The sequence below is a fragment of the Leucopleurus acutus genome, assembly GCF_964270905.1.
Source record: "Leucopleurus acutus genome assembly, chromosome: 5".
Classification (NCBI taxonomy): Eukaryota; Metazoa; Chordata; class Mammalia; order Artiodactyla; family Delphinidae; genus Leucopleurus; species Leucopleurus acutus.
In genome coordinates, this window is record NC_139147.1 from 132,581,219 (window position 1) to 132,603,484 (window position 22,266).

General features: G+C 41.7%; 1 protein-coding gene across 1 annotated transcript in view; it reads right to left on the reverse strand.

Moving 5' to 3' along the window:
* Window positions 1–22,266, reverse strand: part of NEK11 (NIMA related kinase 11) — a gene marked incomplete at its 3' end in the record, with an annotated part of 145,020 nt that overhangs the window by 22,931 nt on the left and 99,823 nt on the right. Inside the window, 7 exon segments of the mRNA XM_082839292.1 lie at window positions 11,575–11,774; window positions 12,842–12,988; window positions 14,692–14,779; window positions 14,781–14,783; window positions 17,404–17,497; window positions 19,271–19,327; window positions 19,329–19,387. Coding sequence (XP_082695418.1) covers window positions 11,575–11,774; window positions 12,842–12,988; window positions 14,692–14,779; window positions 14,781–14,783; window positions 17,404–17,497; window positions 19,271–19,327; window positions 19,329–19,387 — 648 coding nt within the window.

The following is a 22,266-nucleotide window of genomic DNA, read 5'->3' on the forward strand; positions in this document are numbered from 1 at the left end:
ACTCACCCACTTTCTTCAAGTCTTTATTCAAAACTCAACATTGTGGCCCATCTAAAATGTCAACCCCTCCCTGAAGCTTCCTTTCCCCCTTCTTGCATCATTTGTCCTCTTGAGTACTCATCACTTTCCCACGTGCTATCTGTTTTACATATTTATCTTATTTACTGTCCATGCCGCACACACCCCATTGCATATAGGGTTCCACAAATGCCAGAATATAATGGTACCTATGAAGGTACAAAGATAATGGCAATGGGAAATTCCTAAAAGGAGGAATTCCAGAATTCCTAAAAGAAAGCCCAGAAAGAAGGGAGGAAAAGTAGTTTTGAAGTTATTTTTTCAGGATAGATAAGGCAACAGCTTTTGAAGCTCAGGGAAGCAAACTGCCACTTAAGAAAATAAAGTCTATATAATAAATCTTTCAGGGGAAAAGAAGCACTACTGGCTAGTTTTTTGATCACTGTAAAAAACAAAATCTCAGTCACATAGGAACTGAAATAAAATGGATATTGTTTAGGCCACACAAGCACCTTGGAGACAGTAACTCACAAAGCACACTTCTACATTCCAGGCTATGTATCGATAATAAACAGACCATCACTCAGCAACACATAAGAAACACACCTACCGTGGTGGCATCCCAGGCCAGCTCTCTGCTGGCCGCACCATCAAGCCTCTATCTGCCTATCGAGGCCTCATGAACTCAGGTTTTGGTGACTTGCTCCACAGATGTCACTAATGACTCTTAACGATTTCACCTGACCCTTCATCTCTAATTAAATCCTATTTCTTCTTTAGTCTTGTGTAATCTGCTGTTGGAACACTCCTGATTCATTGATATGACCCACTGGTTGGGAGGGAATTATTAGATAAAGTCTGAAAGACATCCGGGGCCTTCGCTTGCCATACATTTCATCTGAGGCAAGATAACAGTCTCTCAGACCTGGGCCCTGATGTGATCTGGAGATGATACCATCACCAAACACCTGTAATAACATTGTCTCCTTAGTGGAAAGCTGTCACAACACAGAGGAGAAACCTCTGGAGTGAAAGAGTTATGGGCTTGGGGCTGGATCCCAGTTCAAGTTCAAAACTTCTTCTATCTTTACCTCTTTGCATTTCAGTGTCCTCAGCTATAAAAAAGGGTCATTAATAGGTGTTGTCAGTATTTGAGAATTTCAGCAAACTGATCCTTCCTCCCTAGTAAGAACTAGAAAATGGGCAATAGAGAATTTTTTGTGAGTTTGATTTTTAGAGAACTGAAATATAAGATCAACATTTAATAACTGTAGTGATCACTGAACCAGGCTTCTCACCAGAATTACCTGTGGAACTTTAAAAACAATATAGGTGCACAGCTTTCATCCTCGGGCAGTGCTGTCCAATGGGACTTTCTGTAATGACGAAACAGTCTAGAAATGTGCGGTCCAGCACAGGAGCCACTAACCTCATGGGACTCTTAAAGCACCACCCCCCCTCCGTTTTATTGAGATATAAAAGACATATAATATTATATTAGTTTAAGCAGTTGAAGTGTGACTAATGTGATTGAGGAGCAGATTTTAAATTTTTATTTACTTCTAATTATCAAAATTTAAATAACCACATGGGCTAGTGGTTATCAAACTGGACAGCATAGTTTTAGACAAATTCTTCTGAGTGTGCACTCCTCAAACCAGCAACAGCCGTGTCACCAGGGAACTTGTTAGAAATGCAGACTCTTGGGCCCTGTCCCAGACCTGCTGAATCAGAAGCTCGGGGGTGGGGTCCCACCTTGGTGTGCTGGTGAGGGTTTAATGAAAGAGAAGCACTGATTAGTAGCATTTGCCAATGCTCCTGGTGTAAATATTCAGCATAGCAGATTTCAGGCGATCACTGGACACGAGATTGGCTGGAGAGGTACCCATGAGCTCTGAGAGCCCACGCAGGCTAGCTCCTGCATGCCACCAAGCTAGCAATCTGCATTTTAGCAAGCTCTCCAGGTGGTTCTGATGTTCGGTTGAGAACCACTGATGTAAACCAGAGCCTAAGAAGACAGAGACCATGGCGTTTGTGTTTTACATTTTTCATGAGGGATTTCAGTGAGCAGCCTGTTTGGAAAGCCTGACTCAGAATACATACGAGCAAGGGCACTTGACTTAAGGAGCCAGGTGGCCTCCTCAGCCTCCTGTGCGTGAGGCAGCCTGACACAGACTACTAAGACCTGCTCCCTCCTGAGCGTGGAGAAGCCTGAGCCTCGGCCCCTCAGATGGAGGGTCACAGCCAGCCTGCCTTCCCTTCCCTTCAAGTGGCCATTCCAAACCCCCCACCTTCTGATATGATGAGCGACATCACAGGCATAGCCCACTCTAGGGGCAGACCCAAGGTGTAAGCAACCCTGGCCTCTAACCACAGCTTCTGCTTTACTCTCCCACTTAAAAAGAGGATTGAGAATTGAGAATCATATTATTACTAGGATAATCTAGAATTATTACTTTAAGAAAATATCTTACAAATTTCAGAAAATATCTGAAGATAACTTATAGTTGTTTACATATCTGAAGATACCTTATAGTTGTTTGGACATAAAATAGTCCAAAAACACTGTTTTGAACAAGCTACTATGTCACGTCTAGGACATACATGCCCTTCTTTAAAATAAATATGGCCTGCCTATCTCACCAGATTTGTGGTAAGAATTAAATGATTTAACTATGCACATAAAATCATATCTGGAATATTCTAATTCCATGTGCAGCCAGCCCTAGGGAGGCAAAATCATACATTCATTAGAAATGAGCACAGGCTCTTCCCTAGTTTAGCAATCTATGATATGGAAAAGCAGACTGCTGAAATTCCTTTATATTCTAACTAAAAGAGAAAATAATAGAAAGAATTCAGAGCAACTTGTCTAAAACCAGGAGGTCACTCATACATACAACCTCCGCGGTAGAGTACAGAACAAATCCCTGTGATTCAGAAAAGCTCCCTCATTTCATTACAAACCCAGAGCAGAGAGTTCCATTAAAATAACTGCATGTGGGCTTCCCCGGTGGCGCAGTGGTTGAGAGTCCGCCTGCCGATGCAGGGGACACAGGTTCGTGCCCCGGTACGGAAGTATCCCACATGCCGCAGAGCGGCTGGGCCCGTGAGCCATGGCTGCTGAGCCTGCACGACTGGAGCCTGTGCTCTGCAACGGGAGAGGCCACAACAGTGAGAGGCCCGCGTACCACAAAAAAGTAAAATTAAATTAAAAAATAACTGCATGCGTTACTTGAATATTTCATTGTAAAAGTCATATAGTTATGCCTACCAAGCTCTTTATTTTGATCTACTGAGTTTGGCCTAAATCCCAAATGAGACTACAGTGGAAAAAAGAATGTATATTCTTGTCCTTATTATGCTCCTTAGCACAAAATATTTTTACATTTATAATGTTTTTAGAGAAAATAGCTAGAAATTTTAGCTGCCAGTTTACAGGCTCAAGATGGCTGGCAAAGGAGCATCTTTTAAAGCAGTAACTTTGTCCTAGGTTCTCTTTCCTGGTATAACAACGGCACTCCTGACCCGTGAACAGGAGAACACACATATCTGTAGAGACTCAGCTTTGGCTCTGAGGGCTGCCTATGGTCTTGACAAAGAAGCTAATTTTTCTTGGTGCTAAACTAACTGGTCCAGATGGACATAATTAAGGCCATAATTTGACAGGGGGAACTGGGCCTGAGTCATTTTACATTTCCCATATGCAAAAACTAGAGCAAAAAAAGTATTGTATTCCAAATCATACTTAATTCATAGAGTGAAGGTGCTTATAAACTATAATCAGAAGTTCTCCTGGGTGGTTAAAAACTGAATTATCTCATCACCAATTGCAAAGGTTTTATGTGGAACTTGAGAAAATACTGCAACTTGCTTTGACGTGGTATGTTTTCAGTAAGAGATTGTTGTGCGCTTTCTATGTTTCATGTACTATGCTAAGTTCTTTATGTATCATCTAATTTATTCCTCACTTAACCCCCAAAGATTGGGTATTACTGTTACTCCCATTATATGGATGAGAAAACTGAGGCTTGGAAATATAAATTTTTTGCCCAAGTTCATACAGCTGGTAAATGACACAAGCGGGGAAAAGATAAAGTCTGGCTCCAAACCTCTTTCAATACACTCATGGCTTCCAGTCCAGTGGAGTTTTGTGAAATATCTGTGGTTATTCCAGAAGTTTCAGTCACTCTTACTTTGAACATATTGGAGGTAAGGTTACTTGAAGTTAGAGAAAAGTATTGAATTATAGGCTGTTTATCCAAATACTATTTTTTGTCATCTCAAGCATATGGATGACTCAGATGAACTACTGCTGTGGCATCTACGGGGAGTGTCTCTCAGTTCTCCTCCCACAAACTTGCTGCTTAGCTGCAGCACATGCAGTGGGCTGCCAGACTCCACCTGCAGCATCTTGGGGTCCTGCTGAGTGCTGGAGCTAGTGGCGATGGTAAGGCACAACATTTCTGCCCAACACAAGATTCCTCTATGGGAAATCTTTGATCTAGAAGCTCCCCATCTGGCTGATGGAGGCTGTCTCAGAACTTTAATGAAGTCTGAAGCTCTTTCTACCCCTCTCCCTCCTTCCTGCTCACCTTTCCCAGGTGTCAGACCTGCATCACAGACTCTCTCTGCCTACTCCTGATCCCCTTCCATTTTTCTTCCGGCAGACGTTACCCTCAATACACCTCTTGTACTTCTACCTCAGTCTTGGGGTCTGTTTCCCAGAGGACCCAACCCACCAACCATGAAAAGTATTTTCGTATGGGGGCCCGACCAAACCTGCTATTAAAAAAGAAAGAGTAATCCACCAACAAATGTCTACTCACACTGTCACACATAAAGTTTGCCATGGATTCCATGGGGAGACTAAGCGGATGCAAACAAGAGATGTGTGCCCCTGTGACACAGACTATGCTTCCCAAATACCCGTCATTCCCGTTAATGGGAATACACTCAGCAAATATGTTAAGGAGTCTGGGAGGATTACCTTATGGTGATGTGACCACTTTTATTAAACTAAATACTGATCTATTATTATTGCAGAAGAAGAAAACATATTTTTGGCACTTTGGTGGCTTCCGTGAGAGATTATTTAAATGTAGGAGTATCTATAAAGAAAGAGGAAAAGGCTAGGCTACTTAAAAAGCAGACATGGAGGATTTCTATTCCCAGGTCTCCAAAACGCCTCCTTTATTTTTCATCTTTCCAGTATCCATCTGGGAAAATTAGACTGCAATCTCCCTTAAGAAGAAGGAGACAAAAATTATAGGTGAACACCAATGCACACAAATTAGCCTCTTCTGGTAACTTGTTATTCTACTGTTTGCCCAATTGAATTAATCTGTGCAAGAAATGTATGCTGTTTATGACAAAAAGCATTAGTGTTCTTATAGGATTTTCCCCCTAGATTTAGTCATTCATTCAACAAATATTTACCAAGCATCATCTCAGAGCCAGTCAGCATGTCTGCAAGTGAGAATAAAAAGATAAATCATATAGCACAGGGAACTATATTCAATATCTTGTAACAAACTACAATGGAAATGAATCTGAAAAAGAGTATATATGTATACATACACACACACACACTCACACACACTTGTAACTGCATCACTTTGCTGTATACCTGAAACATTGTAAATCAACTACAGTTTTTTTAAAAGTCATGGAAATACAAAAAAAACTGAAAGATGAACCAGGAGCCATGGTCCACACGCTCACTGAACTTACAGCCTAGCCCAGTGCTCTTCAAACTTTAATGTGCAGACAAATTACTGGGATTTTGCATCTTCTGATCCAGCAAGTCTAGGATGTGGTCTAAGATTCTGCATTTCTTACAGGTCCTCAGGACGGCAGTGATATGAGTGCAGAGACCATGGTTTAAGTAGCAAGGGACCGGCTTACTAGCTCTCAGCTGCGGGGCTGTGACACACTCCTGTATGTGAATGCCTTTCAGGGGTATCATCAAATGTGAATCAATAAATATTGTCAATACAATAGAAAACATATATTCTCACCAGGATACCTACTGGGTGGAATTTTGAGCTGAGATCAACAAAATGTAGGTGTATGATTTACGGAATAAAAAGTAGGAGGCAAGGTAGGGAATGACATCAGGATGGTGCCAAAGAACACTGGCATTCCCAGGAGCAGGTGCGAACATGGCCTATGAACACGACGGCACAGCCAGGGCACTGGCCCATGTTCTTCATCAACAGCACAAAGCTCAATTTAAAGCATTTAACTTTTTTCCCCAAACCTGCTTTTTCTTAACCAGTAGTCACTTTCTAGCCCTCTCAAGTACACCACTAAAATTTCTCATCCAGGACACCATAAACACACAAAGGTTAGCCTTGTCCAAAATGTGTAATCTCACAAATAAAAGGAGACCAAATGTATAATTAGAGGCCACATGTCATAAGCAACTGCTTGTGCAAACTGTCAAATTATATCTTAAAATGGGGTTGTGGGAAGGTGGAAGGTAGAGGGAAAGAGGGGAGTTAATTTAATTCTAAGCTGTTTGAAGCCAGGAAAACAGGCCACATGGAGTTAAGCTGGGGAGAGGAGCTGGGTTTGCCCATTTTTCCTAGATTCGAAAATTAATCTGAGATATAAAAAGAGTAAAGTCACTTTGATCTCTACAACCCCAAACGTCCAGGTGCCAAATGTAGTGAAAGATAGCAGGCATCTTAAACTCATCTACAACTCTGTACTTAGCCGGCTCATCTTTAATAGTAAGAGGAAACTCCCATTAATAATTTAAAGGAGCCATGCCAGAAAAAGTAACCCAAACAAGTCCAGAGTTAGCAGGAAAGGATGGTCAAGGTCAGCTGTGAAGTGGGGTGTGTAGGGTCACACTACACATTCATGATTTGTATGACATGCATTCTGACACTTGGATGCCAATGCACAGAACGGCAAGGGGAATTTACAAAGACCCCATCCTGCAACCTCAGAAATGAAACGAGTCCAGCTGAGGAGCTCTAAATGCTGACAACATCACAAACATTCTGAAGACAAACATGGAAAAATGGGTTTTTTAAGAGTAAGTCAAATTCATATTACTGCTCACACACAGACATACTACTTTGAAACATGACAATCATTTTAGATATTTTTGTAGGTTTCCTATTTTTCTATTTTGAAATTTCTTTTTTAGAAGCAAGAGAAAAAGAGAAGTCAATGGAAAATGCTGCTAGTCATGAGTGACAAAAGGAATTAGATACTGCTGTAGTTCCTTGCCAGAAAGGTTTTGTTATTGTTTTTTTTTTTTTCTGGATATATGTTATTTCACTTGAAAAAAATGAAAGTTTGACAAGCGAATCTAGAGCTGATAGTGAGGAGGCCCTCACTGCCACAAAACAGAACAGAAAGCCCCTTTACAAAGATCGGAGAGGACAAATTTAAATGCCTATTACAAATAGCTAAATTAAAGTCTGGCCTTAACACCAAAGCAGAATATTTCAATCACTTAAACAAAAACTTGGCATATGAGTCAAAGACACTCATGTGACTGGAAGTAGGCACTGTCCAGTATTGCTGTGTTCGTTTCCTATGGCCTCTTAGCTTCCCTTGGGCATTATGACAATACTCTCCAGGGTGATGTGCAGGAGCCCTGAGCACAACTGTGTTAATTGCATGCATGGAAAACAATTTCAATGACTAAAGGAAAACCACACCATGGTATGTCCAAAATGCTGTCTGAAGCACATATTATAGGAGGTTTTAGCCTATTATATTTTGTGTCTATCTTACCTTAAAGCCATGATGGATGCTTATTTAATTTTCTGCTTAATTGATTCATTCTAAACCTGAACCATGATAGGGCAGGGCAAAAAGAAACAAAAACAGATGCTCTATGCTCTACCAGCAGAACCCTTAGGTTAATAACTACTGTCTAATTTATGTTTAGCTAAGGGGTGGATCATGGAATCCACATACAGCTTTCCCAGGTGAGAACATTATTTTGAGAATGTTATTTTGAGAGGTCCATGTTGTGGGGACTGATTTTCCTCTTATTTCTATTATGCCTGCTTAGGACACAACAGTGAAGTAGCTGATTGGGCAGGTGTTATTCTGCATCCACTTCAATTTTTCAATTGGTGTATAATCATTCAAATTTCAACCAGAGGTACCTACCCAGCTTATCATGCAGAAGAAGCACTCTGAATTATTAAATATGCCTCAGGGTGGGGAATCAGCACATCTTCATTCGATATTAGCTTCATTCTAATTATCCTCTAGAGCTCAGAAAATTAGGGAGTGACTGCAAGGGCCTATTCCTGGGAGTAAATGTGAGAGTCAGTAGGAAACACAAATGTAACTCAGTGGAATACATGACAAATATGAAACAAACCACCATCAATTTATATTCATCAATCAAGTCTCTAAGATGGTTAGAGCTCTGGAAGTGATGGGACATCTGGAAACATGGACATGGCCTCCAGAACGTGGTCGTCTTTTCCAAGGGCTGACAAGGCAAGCAGACCCAGCAGCGTCTCTGTCTTGGGTGGGTTTGGAGTCTGGGCGTTATGTTTTGTTCTGTTATCTCAGGCTGCTTTTGTGGGTCCTAGGTCTTCTTAGACCTATTGGTATGGGTCCCCAACCACACCAACATAAGCCCTCCAACCAAAAAGACTGAGAGAGTAGCCAAGGGATTCCAGCCCCTCATCTTCTCACTTCCTGAGAGAAGACCCCAAACTCTATTAACACTCCTTGTGGAAGACAATGCTGCTCGGTTGACATTAGAAGAAAACCCCATCATCATTTTCTGGACTAAGGACTCTGTGTCCCAGATAACATCTAGAGATCCTCCTGATTGCCTTCTAGCTCCACAACTTCAGGCCAGTCTCTCTCAGCCATTCATTAGCTAAAATGTAGGCTAATAGGCATTACTCATGCTTCCTTTTTCCTTTTTTTTTCTGGATATTTTATCAATATATTTTTTTAATTCATCAACCTTACTGAGGTATAATTTATGGAAAATAAAATGTACTCATTTAAAGTATAGAGTTCAATAAGTTTTGACAAATATATACATCTGGGTAACCAGCACCACAAGAGGCTCCTTGTGCACTTTTGGAGTCGATTTCCAACACCACAATCCCCAGGCAACCATTGGCCTCATTTCTATCACTAGAGATAAGTGCTGCTAGTTCTAGAACTTCATAGAAATACATAGATAAACACATATCCACATATATAAAAATATTCCCATGCATCCTCTCTTGTACAATATTTATATGTAAACATATCCCATAGGAATTCTTTTGTTTGTGGCTTCTGTCTCTCAGCACAGTGTTTTGATATTTACCCACACTTGTGTGTATTGATAGTTTGCTTCTTTTCATTGCTCAGTATTACACTGTATGGATAAACTACAAGTTTGTTTATCCGCTCACCTGTTGATTGACACGACTTGTTTATACTTTTTGGTACTATAAATACAACTGCTAAGAACATTTGTGTCCAGATCTTCTTGTAGACATGTTTTCTTTTCTCTTGGTGACTATCTAGAAGTGGAATTGCAGTAAGTAAACATTTTCTTTTTTTAAATTAAAACAATAAAAATATATCATTGTCTGACAGAGTTAAATCACCTTAACATTTAAAGGGAAGAGATGGCACCATAAGTCATAGGCCAGACTACAACTAAAAAAGGGCATGTGGGCTTCCTACGAGCAAGCAAATTACGACCCCCTTGAGGTCTAAGCTTTCTCTGAGCACAGTGAGGGGCTCAGGACTTGCTCAAGGAGTGGCTTAAAAGGAAATTAAGTGACAGCTGGCCAGGATCTGGGTGGGCAGCCAAGACCGACACCAGTGCAGCCTCTGCATTATGAGAGCCATGCTCTAGGTGGGTCTGGGGCCTCTGAGTCCCAGGCTATTATTCCAGCTTTGCAAGAAATGCTATTCTGAAACTCAGCTGTGAGCTGCTAAAAATAAGGCTAGAGTGTAATGAAGCTCCTGGCAAAAATTAATGTGCAAGTAACCATCAACATTACATATAAGGAGTTAAATAGGAATAATTTCTTTAACATTCCAGTCATGCTTTCTCATTTGATTATAATGGTTATCCATGACTTCAGCTAGATTAAATCAGCTGTTGTCAACTAAATGCATATCACATGTAGATGTAAATAATGCCTCACCCTGTCTTGTTTCTCTGCAACTAACTCCTCAATCCCAGAGGGAATTTCCCAATTCAGCATCTAAAACTGATTAAACATTTGCTGCAGGAGCTTAAAAAAAATGATTGTGTAATTTTATTTTACATATACAAGCTAGATAAAAATAAATTACAACCTCCTCTGGGTGCTGAAAGTTTGGAGTCAAATCTTGTATAAGGCAAAGAAAATGGGGGTAATAATTAACCACTTCAGAGTTCATCAACAAATTAAAGTTTCCTGTCTCAAAGTTTCATGATTAAGCTATGAGGTCACTAACCATCTTGCAATTACCCACCATCTAACCAATCATCAACCCAAAGGCTACATTTCATAGTTCTTCATAGTCTCCCTTTTCAATTTAATATTTAAGAAAGAATAGAAATTAGAAAATATGAATTTACAGAGAGGAAAAAATAAGGGAAATGTTTAAAGTATTTTACAAGGCATTTGGCCCACCTAAAACTACTATGTGTTTTTGGCTCTCACAGCTTATAATGGGCGTCTAAGTAGTTTCCTTACAGTGTGAACAAGGTGGGCAAAGGAGTGGATTGGCCCACTTCCAGTTTGGCTGGTAACTCAACACACGGTCTGTCATACCAAAACCTCCTGACAGAAGACAAAGGGCAAGGTAAGGAGGATGCCAGCCTGAGAATCCCGGCAGCTCTGTGGTCAGAGATAGCTTAGGAGTAACTTGCACTAGAAAGCAGGAACTTTGGAGTCCTTGAGCAAATTACCTACTGTCTTTGGCTTCTCGTCTGTGAAATAAGTACCCTTTCCTATCTGAAATCTGGAGGCTGGGCCCAGGCCTCTTGATCCTAGGCCACCCACTAAATGCCCTGTTCTGGGGCTTCCTCTTTCTAGATGGCGATGGCCCTCCAGCAGTGCACAGGCCGTCCATATCGGTGCTACTCAAAGGCCTGCCTAGCCCTTGGTTTTATAGCCTTGGAAAGAAAGGCCCAGGGGACAGTTCTACATTTCCAAATTTTACCTTTGGAAAATAACAAATAATGTATTAAAGAAATACCTGGGGACTTCCCTGGTGGTCCAGTGGTTGGGAGTCCACCTTCCAATGCAGGGGATGCAGGTTCTATCCCTAGTCAGGGAACTAGGATCCCACATGCCATGGGGAAACTGGGTCCACGTACCACAACTACTGAGCCTGTGTGTTCTAGAGCCCAAGCACCACAACTAGAGAGAAGCCTGCACCCTGCAATGAAGAGCCCGCGTGCCTCAACGAAAAGATTCTGCATGCCACAACTAAGATCCTACGTGCTGCAACTAAGACCCAATGCATACAAATAAATAAATAAATAAAAGAAATACCTGAAAAGAATCTAAATGCAAATCCATCTGATACACATATTTGTCTGCCAGTAACACCCGTTACCAGATGGCTTCCAAAACACCATTTCAAAAGTTGGCAAATGGCAACCTGAAGAGCATCAGGTCCTAGTCTCCTCACAGCTGAAGAAGGCAGCACGAGCTCTAACAGCTCCATCAGGAAGACATCGAAAGCAAATTTGGACTGAGATGACCAGCCAAATCCAAGTTTCACTACCTCCATTCTTTGGAAAGAGAACTCAGCTGCTGCCAAAGAGAGTTCCAGCCACGAGGATGCACCTCAAGACATTCACCCACAAGGAGAGTGAGGCTACCACACCCCTCCGTCATCCCCACCCCAGGCCCACCGCAGCAGGGACATGCAGCCTCTGACAGCTGAGTCTCCTGAAGCACTTTCTGACGTCCTGGCTGCCTCTGACTGCCTCACAGACTAGGGCTCATCCAGCGAACCTCTCTCTTCACTTGGAATGAGACTCGAATTGCGGTCTGACAGTTCTCTCAGCCTTTCCTAGCTCCTTTCCTAACTCCTTTTATGCAGACATTTCCCCTAATAATATCCTTGCACTTCTAGTCCCGTCTTGGCATCTGCTTCTCAGAGGTCGAGACAACATGTCATTCATCCACACATTCATTCACTCAGAGAATGTTCACTGAGTGCCTATGATGTTCCTGACACTTGTCAGCGTCCCTACAGGACTTCAAGGTCTCACGTTCCCAGCCCTGCCCCTCAGAGTCATGAACTGCTTCCCTCTCTTTGGTTTTTACCATGTGCTGGGCATGGAGCTGAGAGCACGTCACAGGCCTTAGCTAACTTGCTTTATTCTTGTTTCATGGTAAAGGAAACTGAGACCTAGACAGATTGTTGCCAGGGTCTTCCCTGATAGGGCCAGCTTTTTTATTCTAAAACTCATGTTTGATACCATTAGGCTATGACGTATCTCCCCAGTTTGGCTGACAGCTCTGAGCACTTTTTTTCTGGTTCATGAGGGCCAGGGAAATAATTTACTTCAGAGCATTCACAGTCTTACACATGTTAGTAGTGATGCTGTTTAACTCATGTAGAAGCGGAGGTCCCTCATCCAGTGTGAGTTTCCAGCTCATCTTCGCTATGACAAAGAAGACAAGAAAGGATGGACAAAGCCCTCGGCTTCTCTGCTTTTCACCACCACAGCCCAGCTCTGGCAAACTGATGGAAGGTGGCCACATACACCCAAGGCTTCTCCCAGAGGCCGGCCAGGCTCGCTGGAGGGTCAGCCTCACCAACGCACATGTCATCCAAGAGCAGCCTTCTGCAGGCTAATGCAAACTTATACCGTGATCTCCAAGGTCAGCTACGGTGTCCTCTACACTTGACCCAAGTGTGCCAAGGTCCAGGGAAGGAATGGGCTGAGACTCAGGCAGGTTCTCTGAAGCTGAGTCATCAAATTCCTTGCAGAAGGTAATGAACAATTCATGAGAAGCTGATCAGAGGAAACAGCATTACCACAAATGAAACAATATTCTTGTTTAGAAGATGACTTAGAAACAAAAGCCCACCTAATCCTTTCCCTTAAACATGATAACATTTTCAAATCTCAAGAAGGCAGCTTGGAATGAGAGGAACAGCTCTGAATTAACTCGGCAGGTGACCTTGGGTAAATCATATAACCTCCCTTGGCCTGAGTGTCAGGGTCATGGTGAGGGTGAGGCGGGCAGGATGTCCAGCCCTACTCAGCTTCCTCATCTCAAGACTAGAGGTGCTGGCTTCAATAATGTCTTTTAAAGCTCTCCTCCAGCTTTAAAAGCTCTGTGATTCTATGAATTTCAATTTCCTGAAAGAAAGACATCTAAGAGGTGACATGAAAGAGTTTCCACTTCAAAAAAATAAAAGTTAAACTTCTCAAATGTTTCAATAGGCATGTCAACTAATCACTCTGTGTGTGTGTGTGCATGTGCGTGTGCGTGTGTGTGTGTGTGTGTGTGTGTGTGTGTGTGTGTGTGTGTGTACTTGCCACCCAGAGCTAATGCTGAATTGACCTGTTTTCCTGGGTAAATGGCTTTCATGGAGAACTATTCCAAGAGCATCTTCATATCAAAAGGAGAAAGTTCAAACTAATCTTAAATGAATAAGTAAAACATAGCTGTGCTACACCGTGATGTGGCCTCTGTGGAAATACAGTCATAAAATATTTTTAAGAAGTCCATTTTTTGTACTGTATAATAATTGTTGCAGGAGGTGAAACTGGCTCCAAATTTCAAAGGGTCACTGATAGTGCAAAAAGCAGAGACTGCACGAAATGTGCCTCTGTGTGCACTTCAGAAATTATTTGACAACAAGTATTTAGACTCTCAGTTGACTTTGATTTTCTGAGATTCTCTTTGAAGAGAACAGAATTGTTATAATTGCTTCTCTTAGAAGGAGCAAGACTTGATCTGCTCTTTGATCCCCAGGACTGTTTCACATTTGGAGGCCTGATCTGCTACACAATTTTCACAGAAACCATCACACCTGCATACACCCCAGGATAAAAGAAAGACTGGGCTTAGTGTGTGCATCGTGGTATCTAGTTGTTTTAAGCTACCATCCTTTAAAGAAATGGTGCCAACATGATTCCACAGTCAACTACGCTTCAAGATTTCAAAGCCCAAATTCAGTGGAGCAGAAAATGCCTTCCAGTGTAAAAGGCCCCATCAGTCAGGTTCTGAAAAACAAAGCAAGCCACTCTCCTAAACGCCTCAAAGAATTGTTAAAACATTTAAGAGGTGACACAGCCAGCCTGTCTCTCCCCTAACTGTGTTTCTATCTCCTACAACTGCTTTTGAAATATAATGAGGTTTGCTTCAGCCAGACAGACAGAAGGAAGAGGACTAAAGAACAGAGCCCCAGCGAGAGGAGGAAGAAATTCAACCACAAATGTGCATCTGGGCAGACGGGAATGTGTGCCTCTTCCTTCTTTCCTTCTTAATCATGTTTTTCTTTAGCCTCTTGCATCCAATTAATCCATCTTATTTCTCACATTGTATTTCATCCTTTTCAGCTCACTGATGCCTTTCCATGAGATGTCTAGACCCTTCAGTCCATCTGCAAAGTATCAGCTCCCCCTCCTTGGTTCTCTGAATATATTACGCCTGCCTCACTCTTGTGCCTGTGAATGTGATCAGACTGGTCTCCTCTCTGCCTGGCCTCTTCTCTCCAACCTCCTCCAGGGGTAACAAGAAAGCCTTCCCTCAGGTTGCCCCTCCTTTTCTTCAATTCCCATTAAATGCTCTTTTTTCCTAAAGAGATTATAGGAAGGTCCGCTCATCATGGCTTTTCCAGATCCTCCTTCATCTGAAGCTGCTTTCAAGAATCCCAATTTCTGTCCATTACTAATCAGTGTGCGGTTCTGGCCCAGCAGCATAGGAATCACCAGGGAGTTTGTTAGAAATGCAGCATCCCAGGACCCACCCCAGACCAGCCAAATCAGAATCTACATTTCAACAAGACCAAGAGGTGATTCAGGTACATTTTGAAGTTTGAGAAGCATTGCTAGAAAACATAAGAATTTGGAGAAGGGCTAGTAGACTGAGGTCAAAGACGGTTCTCCTGAAGAGGCAGTGACATTTGAAAGAGAGAAAGTGGGATGCTACTGATGGGTCAGAGGGAAATGGCTGATGTAACTGCACAAAGGAGGGCGAGAGACCTGTGGTGCTGAACAACGCGGCGCACTGGGCAGAATCAGCCCAGGGAGGGTCTTCTCTTCAAGAGCCAGGGGCTGTCTGGAGCACTTCCTGCCTACATCAATATGCAACTTAGGAAACTTGCTTCTGGAAAGCTCAGAACCAAAGATGTTGGTGATACTGAATCTTACACGACCAAAGAATGAACCACCATCTCTGGTCAAGACAGCGGCAGGCACCTCCCTCCTGCCTTTGCTCCTTGCTGATGGACGGGGGTGGAATTGGGAGAAAATAGGCAGACACTGTGGAGGTTATGAGTTTGGACTTCATAAAATCTCTGTGAAATCTTCACTTTCCTCATTTGAACTGGGCCAAGATCTGGACTCCCATGTTCTGTAGGATAATATAGAGCTAATAAAACCTTAAGTGACTTTAGGATCCCCCAAGGGCCCTAATTTATAGAAGGAACAAGACCTCATACAGTGTTGTTGCTTCACGCTAATAGTAATCATATTGGAAATGAAAAAGAACACAGAAATGATTACTTTTAAGGCCAATGAAGAAAAGCAAAGAAGTTAAGTAAGTTATCAGACATTAAAATGTAAGATCGTACTTGAAACTACATTTTTATTTGCCATATGCTAACTTTACGAATAAAGTTATTTAGGCTTTATAAAACAAAATATTATCATGTCTGTACTTCTCAATTTCCAATCTCTGGGGGTAAAATCCCTTAGAAGCAGGGGACCCTGAGCATTCCAGAAAAATGTCCTGGTTTTTATCAGCTGATTAAACAAGTATTTTACATATATTAACAAATGCAGAATTCTTATCATCATGCCAGACTCTTGTTGGGGATGTGTGGGAATCTGCAGTCTCAATCCTGAGGGGAAGATGACCTACCTCCACAAGTCATCACTTCAGGGCCTTGAAAGTATCTGGGGAGCTGAAGGAGGGTGCTCAGTGTTTGCAGGGGGCTTGGTGGTGTCAAGACCCTTCCCTGAGTAGGGGTCTGACACTGCTGCCCCTCAGCTGGCAACTTCTCCACCCTAAGGTTCTGTGAGCAGGAACCATCCCACCCCTACACCTCTGAGGCCAGCCTCCCTGGGAGTAAGAGATGGTGGAGAACAGGGGTTGGGATGGAGCAGCGTCAGCACCCACATACTGTCTGCTAAAGGGCCTGATGGACAGAGACTCCTAAGGTCAATGTAGGCTGGGCCCCCATCTGCTCCAACTTTGGGTTTTCAGAACTCTAAAGCACTCCCAACCACTAAGTAATTGAGAAAAGTGGATCACCAATCAGAGGGAGGCAGAAAACAACGTTCGCACGCTCTGCCTTGTCTGCGAGTGAGCTCTGCCCAGGGCTCCGGCACACCCCAGGGTGCAGAGCCCCGTGATTACTGAGCTACAGTAGAATGAGCATCCCCAGACCTCAGGGATCATCCCCACAGCCTCAGGGGCTTGGTTCTTCCTGCTAAAGGAAAGAATCTCCCTCAGATACAGGGATGACCAATGAACAAATAACCAGAATTTGAGACAATAAAGTTTTCCATAAAAAGGACTCCTTCCCAAATTGTTTTTACCAAAGAGCTAGGAGGTTGGTGTTGATGTCTATTATCCAAATACAACCCTGAAGAAAGACTACCTTAAGTATCAAAGTCCACACCAAGGTCACTGAAGATATTTTTAACCATTAGGGGATGGTATTCAGAGGCTTGGGATGCAGAGGACATGAATTTGGGGTGCATTTCATGTGAGTTTGCAACCCTATTATTGGATATGTATGATAATTCTCCAAAGTTTGAAAGGGGTTATTAACACAACGCACGATGATATGGATGGGAGACAGAAAATAAAGAGGGAAAGAACGAAAAGACAGAAAAAGAACAGTGGACTAAAGAAGTAAAGCAACAATAGCACGGCTGAAATTCAAAATTAGATAGACACACATTTGTTCTGAAAAGTCATACTTTTAACTCTTCAGTTTTTCATTCAATGCAGATTAAGTCATCCTTACACAGCAGGCACTTGGTACAGCTGCTTTGAATTAGTGCCATCACTAATTGTTGGCCTACGTTCTAAAACAAATCCCAGTCCAGCCTGGAATTGGGCAGAGTTGGTCTGGATGCTTTTTTTCCCTACCTTATCCCTTTTACTACCCAACTGGCCCCATGAATCTGAAGAATCTGAGGCAAGAACAGGTCTTTTGTAAAATTTAAAACAGAAGCGCACTCACGTGGAGCACATCCACAGTCAGCTGCTGCAAGTTCCGAGATCTCAGTTCTTGCATTTGTTTGTTGTTTTCTTCATATTTTTCTTCCAAAAGCTTTCTGCATAAAGTGAACATAGAAAAAGAGCTGCAATTTGCTAAAACCACATCTACCTTACACAAGTGTGATCCCTGTTTCAAAAGGCAGACTGGGGTGTAGGGCAGCCAGGCCTGTGGTCTCTCCCTCATCACGTGAGTGCGGTGCAGCCCCACTCGATTTTCCTTTAAAGCACGCAGGATGCTGGCTCTTTGTTCACCCTCAAGAACCCAGAACTCAGGGGAAGAGGGTGGTGCCATTCCTGTGTGCTCTCGGCCTGTGCTGACAAAGGACAGGAGTGTGTCTCTTATGCTCAGGAGAGAGCCCAACACATATGAATAACTGGGTAACAAACCCATAGATGTGGAAAACAGACCTGCATTTCAAAGAATTTATGGAAAAGAATATGAGAGCCACTGTGAAGGGGAATTTTTCTCAGACATTTTCTGTTTCCTCTACAATAGAAGAGTTGAATTTAATAGACCTGCTATTAAACTGAAGGAAAGATTTGAGTTCTTGTGATTACTTGTATGCTAATTTATACTTAGATTTCTTGAAAAATCACTGAATATCCCTGTAGTCAAATTTTCTTGTCTATAACGTGGGTACATTATAACCCTCATGACAATGGAGTCATTTTCTACCTAAAACACATGACCTTTCTCAAATCCTAGAAATGATAATCAAAACCACTCCAATGCAATTCATTCATAAAATCAAGAACAAACTTATTTAAAAATCATTGCCTTTAATAACAAAAATATTAAATGCCATGAGGTAGATCTATGACTTTTTTGCATATTAAAAATAGTTTTAATTTGAAAAATAAATTGTAATGTGCAAGTTGTTAAATTGCCTTTTTAATCTGTTCCTGTCAGAGATTTAATTTTCCTTTCACCCTCAACCAATGACATGAACCATGGTACCCTGGAAATATCGCCATTCCTGAGGTGTTAGAAATAGATCTGGGACTGTGAGTTGATGCAACAGTCCAAACAACTTCCTTGACTATATTTCTTCAGCAAAATCCACACTTAGTGGTGTACTGGTTTGCACATATCTTCCAACTGAACACTGAATGATATCACATTGGACAGATTTGAGTTTCAGGTCTTTTTTTGTCCCTCTAATTCTTTGTTGGGGCTTCTAAGCCACCAAAAAATTGGCAGAGGAAGAAAGAAGAAGAAAAATTAGGCAATTGGGTCACATACCAGCTGAAAAATCAGTCTTTGAGAAATTGGGAGTTTTGGGCTCTTTGGAACCCCCTTTTCATGTGTAAACTCTAAACACTTGTGATCTCTCACACCAGCAGCATGCCCAGAGCAGACTGTGAAGGGCTTTACCTGACAAAACAGAGTTGTTTCCAGGCTCCTTCTTAAAGCCAGCAATTTCCTGCAGGTACACAGCAGCCAGGGCTCTGAGCAGAGGGGTTTAGCAGACACCTGGGGAGTGTGGACAGAATAGTGAGGCCACCTTATCACCCCCTCACGGTGCTGTGTACAGAAGGTGTCAACAACAAAGAGGCTTCGTCTGGAGGCTGACCTTATATTTTCATTCCTAATAACCTCCCTGATATTCAATCCTTCTTTTCACACAAGACTGAAAGCCTGCTATTAATAGTGCCTGGCATCCAATAACCATCTATGGCTCAATAACCATCTTTTGAGGGAATGAGTGAATGAATAAACTGATAAATATGTGCATTTTCTTGTTGTGGTTTTTGCTTTTCTTCAGCAAGTTCCTCTAGAGCCCTGGGAAGCAGCCCAGGGCCCAGGGCACTAAGGGAAGGTCACTTACTTTAGCTTCCTGGCCTCCTCATCAGCTGCCTGGACCTTCCTCAGCCGCATCCTCTCTCGGTGTCATTTTCTGTACCTCAGACAGTGCCCGCAGGGTCTGCAGGTGGATTTTTTCTGCCTATAGATAATAAATATTCCCATGTGCAACCCATCCCAAACATGCTCAGAAAATTTAACAAGTATTTTACAGAAGTATCATTACACTACTGAGAAGGGAAAAGCATCTCAAGACATGCCAAGTGAAAACTAATAAACTCTGGGTGGGTAATTAGCCAAGAAGGACTGTGGTTAATTGGCAATATTTTTTAAACTAGATTTTTGTTTAAAAGCAAATTATGTACTTTGCAAATTTCTGCTCATTTCATTGCCTATGACTGCTTTTCATAGTGCAAGACAAATTAGGATCTTGGCCATTAAGGAGTAAATAGACTGGCAGACTAATTCAACCATGTGGATAAGACACAATTTTGGAATTAGGCAGGGTTTGAATCCCATCTCTACCACTCATTAGCTCTGTAGCCTTGGGCAAGTTACTGAATTTTTCTGAACCCCAGTTTTCTCATCCATAAAGAATGGGCTATCCTGAGTATTATATGAGATAATGTATGTACAGTGCCTGACATATAAAAGTATCCCAAAATGGTAGTATTATAATAGCTAAAAGTTATTGAATATGCCTTATCTTCTAGGCTTCATACGGTAGGTATTTTTATGGCAGCATGGCATAGTGATTAATTGCACAGTTAAGAACATTCTCTAGGTTCAAATCCTAGCTCCCAGGCTACATGCTGTATGCCTTTGGGCAAGTTACTTGACCTCTCTATGATTGTTTAAATAATAGTACCTACTTTGTAGGGTTGTTGTGAGTTTAAATGAGTTAATTCATGCAAAGAGCTTATAACAGAGCAAAGCATATGGTCATTACCCCTGAAAATGTTAGCCAATATTATTCGAGAGCCTCTTTCTTCAGTTAAAGAAATGTGCTTACATTAACCATGTATTGAAAGGTCTGCAACCACATTCTCAATGGCATTTGCTTCTGTGCCTGGCTTGGTTAGGGCCCAATAGCGGAATGCCTTTTGCACTCAACTCCCTCCTTAAGAAACACTATGAGGCGGGGACAGGGAGGGAGGATAAAAATCCCCAAGCACAAGTAAAACAATTTTGTGATAAAAATCAACTTATATGTAATCCACTGATAAATATTATAAACATGTATGTGGTAGATATGGGTGTATGTTTACACTTGTGTGAATACCTAAAGGAATAGACTTAACTAGTCACCAAAATGGGGATCATCTCAGTGTGGCAAGATTTCAGTTGCTTTTTAACTATTTCTTTCATCTTTGGTATTGTCTGAATATTTTACATTAAAAATAGTATTGTTTCTTTAAGCAGAAATAAAGCTATTTTCATCTTTATATTTAGTGTACATAGGAGGGGACAATATGAAAAGTCTGGGGTATATTCATATACTTAGATTGAATAATTGTCAAAATACATATATTTGTTAAAAAACATTCAAGTTTTAAAATGTGTAAGATAACCCCACTTACATTAAAATATATGTACACAGGAAAAAAAAAAAAAAAGAAACACTATGAGGGCTTCCCTGGTGGCGCAGTGGTTGAGAGTCCTCCTGCCGATGCAGGGGACACGGGTTCATGCCCCGGTCCTGGAAGACCCCACATGCCGCGGCGCAGCTGGGCCCGTGAGCCATGGCCACTGAGCCTGTACATCCGGATCCTGCGCTCCTCAACAGAAGAGGCCACAACAGTGAGAGGCCTGCGTACCACAAAAAAAAAGAAAGAAAGAAAAAAAAAGAAAAAAAGAAAGAAAGAAACACTATGAGGAAACTGTAATGACCTCTGTAGGCAGTTCTCATCCCTCTGGAATATAGTTCAGACCAGAGCCTCCAGGGGCCATGCAGTTTTCAGGAATACACATGCTTTATTTTGTAAAACCAGATAGAGCCCCTCAAAACAGTCATAGATCTTGAAAATAACAGTGACTATTTGAAATCAATATCTCACAATGTGAAAGATCACCTGAAGAACTGGATTCAAGCACACTATAATTGTAAGCACAGTCAGGCAAACTGTTTCAAAACTGCAGTGCAAAATGATAGCTAAAGTTAGTCCAGTATTTTAAAAATAAGATACCTACTACTCTCACATATCTTGTTAATAAAATAAAATGAGAAGTTCCAGGCATTCCTGAAAAAAATAGGTAGTAACCCAAGAAAACTAGGTTTTAGGGGCATGCCTAAAGATGTATCTCCTGAGTTGCAGGGTATTTTAACTGTAGATCATGCATTAAACAAAGACTGAATACCTTTGATGGACCAGTTCCCTCAGTTTGAATGTGGGGATGGAAAACAAACACGGCACAGTTGAGAAACCACTGGACTGGGGGTTAGAGAAGCATATTTGTGTAATTTGGCCTTGAAGATCAAGCTGATGAGGGCTACCATTCTCACTTCACTGCCTTGCACAGCTCTGGGAGGGACTGTCATTCTCATTGGAACAAAATTAAATAACATTTCTTCAGCAAAATTATAGATTTGGTCTTATCAGTGGTGCCCCCTGGAGTTGTGCAGTACACAGCCTGCACAGCTGTACATGGCTGTTCTGACATAACCTAGTATTCTGGGCTCTTGTAAGTTATGGCATAGAAATTTTGAATAGGTAGGAGAGACAAATGAGATCAGGAAAAAATTATGGCTTTTTGTGAAACACATTCTCTAATTCTTATGTATATCTCAAGAAAGTAAATTTTGGCTTATTTTCAATTGTCCCAGGACTCTACAGTGTCAGCTTTTCAATAGATACTCTGCCAGTTCCTGTTAAACAACCAACGTGTGAAAGCCATTTATGCTTAATCTGAATGTTCATTAGCATAAATATCACTAAACGTTTGAGAGATGAATTTCTCTATATACTTACAATGCAACTGCAGAGCTACCCTGCAGATCTGTAAGCTGTGCAGAGGTTTAAA